Source organism: Frankliniella occidentalis, unplaced genomic scaffold (genome assembly GCF_000697945.3).
Source record: "Frankliniella occidentalis isolate FOCC.00 unplaced genomic scaffold, Focc_3.1 Scaffold234, whole genome shotgun sequence".
In the NCBI taxonomy this organism is placed as follows: domain Eukaryota; kingdom Metazoa; phylum Arthropoda; class Insecta; order Thysanoptera; family Thripidae; genus Frankliniella; species Frankliniella occidentalis.
Window position 1 is genome coordinate 18,263 of NW_026267360.1, and position 4,843 is coordinate 23,105.

The 4,843-nt window shown below is 59.3% G+C and overlaps 1 protein-coding gene across 1 annotated transcript; it reads right to left on the reverse strand.

Moving 5' to 3' along the window:
- Window positions 1–1,245: 1,245 nt before the first annotated feature.
- Window positions 1,246–2,065, reverse strand: LOC113207700 (uncharacterized). The gene is made up of 3 exons (XM_026424355.2): window positions 1,922–2,065; window positions 1,692–1,831; window positions 1,246–1,607 (listed from the first exon to the last, which is right to left on the reverse strand). The coding sequence occupies exons 1-3, from the start codon at window positions 1,967–1,969 to the stop codon at window positions 1,448–1,450; spliced, it is 348 nt and encodes a 115-aa protein (XP_026280140.1). The 5' UTR covers window positions 1,970–2,065; the 3' UTR covers window positions 1,246–1,447.
- Between the last annotated feature and the right edge of the window lie 2,778 nt (window positions 2,066–4,843).

Below are 4,843 nucleotides of genomic sequence, written 5' to 3' on the forward strand. Positions count from 1 at the left end.
CCCCGCCCCCACGCCCCCCCGCAGCAGCAGCGCCACGCTGAGATTCCTTACAGGGGGGCATAGCTCAGGGCAGGAGAGGGCCCGGCCCGGCCCGCCCGGCCAGTGGAGAGCGAAATGAATCTGTTCAGAACAGCAGTCGCCTCCGCCTGCCGTCGCGTCGGCGTCCTCCTCGTCCTGGATGTTGGAAGGTCGGAGTGCCACGAGACAGGTCGGGTCACTGCCAAGGGCGGTGTGTCCCGGGTGCCCTCAGTGCCGAGGCCGCCCCCGAGTCCCCGCGCTCCAAGGTCTCCGATGGACCCGATGATAAACCCCAACACTACAGAACAACAAACGGACTCTATGAGGTCCCGAGGCGATAAGGGTCCGCCTTTTCGCGGACATGTCTACTACTCGCACCCCATGCCCCACACGACCTCGCCGGACACAAACCTACGCCAGCACCGTGGCAGGACAGCGGGGTCCTCCCTGATGACCCCCGCCACCCCCAGCGGAGGACGAAGCAGGGCGCGCGGGGCGGGGCAAGGGGCCGTGCCCAGCTCCGCGGCGGTGGTGGCGCCGGGCGGCGCGCTGGGCTCCGCGCCGGCCCCGGCTGTCACACGCAGCCCGACCCCAAAGGGCCGCGAGCGGAAATTAAAAGTCGAGCTGAACGCGTTGCCAGCGCGCGCGGACCGCCGCCACCCTGCGCCACGCCACGCCACGCCTTGGGAGGAGCGGGCACTGCGGTCACCAGCCCTTACATGTGTGCCCCTCCTGCACACACGCACACACATACGGGGCACACAGGCGCGCGCGCGCGCACGCACAGGGGTACGGTAATGCCCCGGGGGCACAACACCGCAAGGTCATACCACCGCGACGTGTTTGGCGACGGTCCAGCAGCAGCCGCCGGGGCGCTGCCGTCGCCGGGGCCCTCCGGACCTGCCCCGGACGGAGCTGGAAAGTGAAACGGGATTAGAAGGGGAGGGGGGGGGTAGAGGAAAGAAGAGGGCAGATAAAAAGCCTGAAAGGAAAGGGCGCGGCGCGGACGGCGCGGTTGGGGACGACGGGGCGAGCAATCTCGGAGCGATTTTAAGGTCGTTTTGTGCGGGGCCGGCTCCTTTAACAAAAGCAGCAGGTTGAAGGGGGTCAGGTGCAGCTCTGCTCCGCAGCCGCGCGGTCGGGCCTCGCGTCGCCCAGGACCAGGACCGGCGCCAAGGCCGGGGCCCTGGCGGGGCCGGTGGGCTCCGCGGCAAAGGTATCGGCGAGTTATTGTGCCGTAAAAAAAATGGCGGTCGGAATGTATATTTAATGCAGTTTGGGCGAGCGCTGGGCGAACCGCTGCTTTGTTTGAGAACGCGCGCAGGGCGGGCGCGCAGCGCAGTACTGGCGGGAGCGGAAGGGAAAACAGAGAGGAAACTCGCTGATGGAAGCTCGGCGGCCGCGGCTTGCCGCGGCTGCAGCTCGCTCTCTAGCTGAGCACGCGGCGGATACAGTTGATCAGCCGGTCGGCGTCGGGCTGCGCGGCGCGCGGCAGCAGCGTCCTGGAGAAGCACTTGATGGCCGTGGACGAGGCGGCCTCCACGGACCGGCCCTCCTCCAGGAGCACGGCGGTGTCCTCGCAGCACGCCCTGCGGAGCCGACGAGCAAAAGTGGTCGAGCACACTCCCATTGCACAGCAGAGCACAACACTCTCGTGGATGTCCTGTGCTCACCTGACCAGGTGCGCGTAGAGGGCGCTGGAGCGCTCGGCGATGACGGGGCTGATCATGTCGCTGCACTCCATGACGGCCTGCGCCAGCGGGTCCTGGTAGTCGGCCGCGTCGTGGTACACGGCCGTGGCGGAGGCCAGCTCCTGTCGAGGAGTCGTGCGGTTGGGTCACTTTCAGCTCTCCGCCGCACGGCGTAACACCACGTCAGGGCAGCACCTTTTTTAGCAGCTCACCGCAATCAGGAGGGCCAGGAGGGCCGTCGTCAGCGTCGACCTGCGCATGATGGCGGGAGTACGGCTCGAGCCGGGCGACTGGCGCTGGCGGCCGCGGGTCGCTGCGTCTGTGCCGTCGTTCTGGCCTGTCGCGCCCGCGAGCGCGTCGCCAGTAAGTCCACACTGCTGTGCAAACACAACACGGGCCGGGGCCCGGGAGGGGCTCGTGCTCAAACTGAATACACTCGCACCACCCCCGCCTCAAGCTCACGCGTGTCTCATGCGAGGATGTCGCATCGTTCTCTCGGCGTAGTCGCACACATTTGCGATAACATTTAAAGTCTTAAAACGAACTGCAATTTGTACCTATATCTGAACTCTAGGTACGTTGGTCAACTCTGCTCCACCAACCCGAGCATTTTGGTCATTCCCTTTCATGAAAAACTGCTGGGTACACAGCCTCATGGGGAATGCCAATTGTATTCCCCCTTCATGTATCTTTCTATGAGTGATTTATCCTCTCACCAATACTTAACATCTCGACACACATTCATCAAAATCGTAAAATTAATGATTTTGGGCTGCCACCTGCGCGAGTTCCGAGTTAAAAGTTGGACTGGGGACAGCGCCATGTGAATTTCTCATACCATCGACCGTGCTTGCCAGTTCGTTTTTTCGTGTCCGGTTAGTTTGTTGCTCGCCGTTCCCGCGTTGACTTTTTCTCGAATGAAAAAGGATTAAAATTGCGCTCGGGTGTAATTGTTATGTTAAAACTAGTTTATTTCGAACGTTGCGTTATCTGACGAGTGTTCCGCGTCACTTTTCAAATAATTTGCTGTTGTGGAGAAAGTAGTAATGATGACATCGCCATATTTTGGACTCAGCACGCTCGGAGGAGGTTAGTGTCGGAAGGTCATGAGTATGATTCTGTATTCGATGTGTCCAAGTGCTTTTGCTATCCATGAGATAAAAATTTCACCTGAAATTCTCTCGGCCACCCTTTTTGCCCTCGTTTTTATAACCTGTTTAAAACAAATTTTACTTTCTTGCTTGTGCTTGGTTTTGTTAGTACTTTTTCTTATTAGTTTTGCTTTAAATTCTGTACTAAAGTTTATAGTCACCTATGAGATATTACAATAATAGTCTAGTTTATATTTAGCCCCAAATTGGTCATATTGCACACAGTTTGTATAATGGTCGATGCGCTCTGATCTCATGGTCCTCAGTACATCCAACAGTTTTGTATCGAATTGCATGTTTACTGTTAGTGCAAGCTACTTTATAAGCGTACTTTATTTTTTATTCTGTGGGTTAGTGAGGGCAGCTTTTCTGGTTTGTTCTCCGCTCGCTACTGAACATATAGCAACTTCATGCCCTTTCAACCTTGATATTAATTGTGTTAGTTGCACTTGTATTTTCCTATGGTGCACTTAGAAAACCAGTTTTATGTGCATCATCGTATAAGATAAAAGTAACTGATACAACTCCACTCTCTCATTGCAATTCATTCCAAATTACTATCAACAATACGTAACCACTGCTTTTGTGGGTGAGGGTGATTCATTGAATCTTTTTTTAGAAATGTGTGGAGACTGGCTTCTTTCTCCCACAAAAATATTGAGCCTCGGGGTTATGGACGGGCGTCGCCCCCTAGCCCTGACCTCTCAGCCCCCCACACCTGCCCCCTCCTCCCCCCCTCTTTCTTTCTGCCCCGCTCCCCTCTGCCCCCCCCCCCTCTGCCTACCCCTTTTCTTCCGGTGATCCCTTGTCCAGTGGAGCTGCACTTACCTAAATCTCTGGGGGCTGCGGCGACCCTGCCAGTGTAATTCAGGCCCCACCAGCCCTCGCCAGATTCCCCGCCGGGGCGCAGAGGCGATGCCCGGCCGCCCCCGCCCTGCCCCACCCCGGGGCGCCGTGCTCCGCCGGGGGGACTCCGGCAGCAGGGCCTTCTTACCCTCGAGGGGGACCTGCCCCCCTCACCCCCTCTTTTGCCCGCGGCGGGACGGGCCCTCGGCCTTCCTTTCCATACATTAATTCCTAGTGGAACGGAAATGGAGCCGAAGAGGAGGCGAGTAAAGTTCCAATACCGCCCCCCTCCTCTCCTCTCGGGGTTCCCTCAGTGTCCCCAACATAGCCGTGGCCGTGAGCGCGCACTAAACCGATGTGAGCAGGCAAAGTAAATTGAGTGCGTTGCGCTCGGGAAGTTATTTTTGAGGTAGGTCAAGTGGAGGGCTTTGCTTGACCGGCTCGGCTCTAGCGAAGCGGCAGAGTCGGCCTGGGGCAGGCGTTAAGGGGAGGAAGAGGTGGTGGAGGTGGAGGATGTTGATGTTGTTTAAAGGCGGTTGCGCGGGCCGTATTACACCGCTCCAGTCGAGTTCCGTGTGTGTGCTACATGGTATGTAGGCCGTGTCCATTCCGAACCATTTCGCCCAACAGCAGTGGCGGCCTGAAGCACCACCAGCAGCGTCTCCTCCCCTCCCCTGCTCGCCCCTCGCCTGCCCGGGCTACCAACCACCCCGGCCCGCCTGACGACGGTGTGCGGGGTGGTGTGCTCTCGTCAGCGTCAGCCGTGTCGGCCAGCAGCCGCCGCCTTCGGCTGTTTAGTTTGAACGATCATCTCTTGGCGTCCTCCGCGACGCCTCCTTGGCGAGGTAGGCCTCCGCCTGCGCTGGGCGTGGCGTAGCGGGTGGCGAAGAGGGGGGTAAAGTTTAGCTCCGAGTTTAGCGCCCAAAAAAGAAGCGAGCGCTGCTGGAAGGTGCGGGGGGTAAGTCGGGGGGAAGGGGGGCTGCGCGGGGCGGCCCATTCGCGCCATTAGAGGCTGGAGCGATGCCATTTCAATAATAACGAAAACCAAAGTCGGGTTGGGGCGGAGCGCGCGGGCGGCGAGCCGCGGTGCCGCGGTGGTGGTGAGCGAGGCAGGCGCTTGCTGCTTGCGAGGCGCGG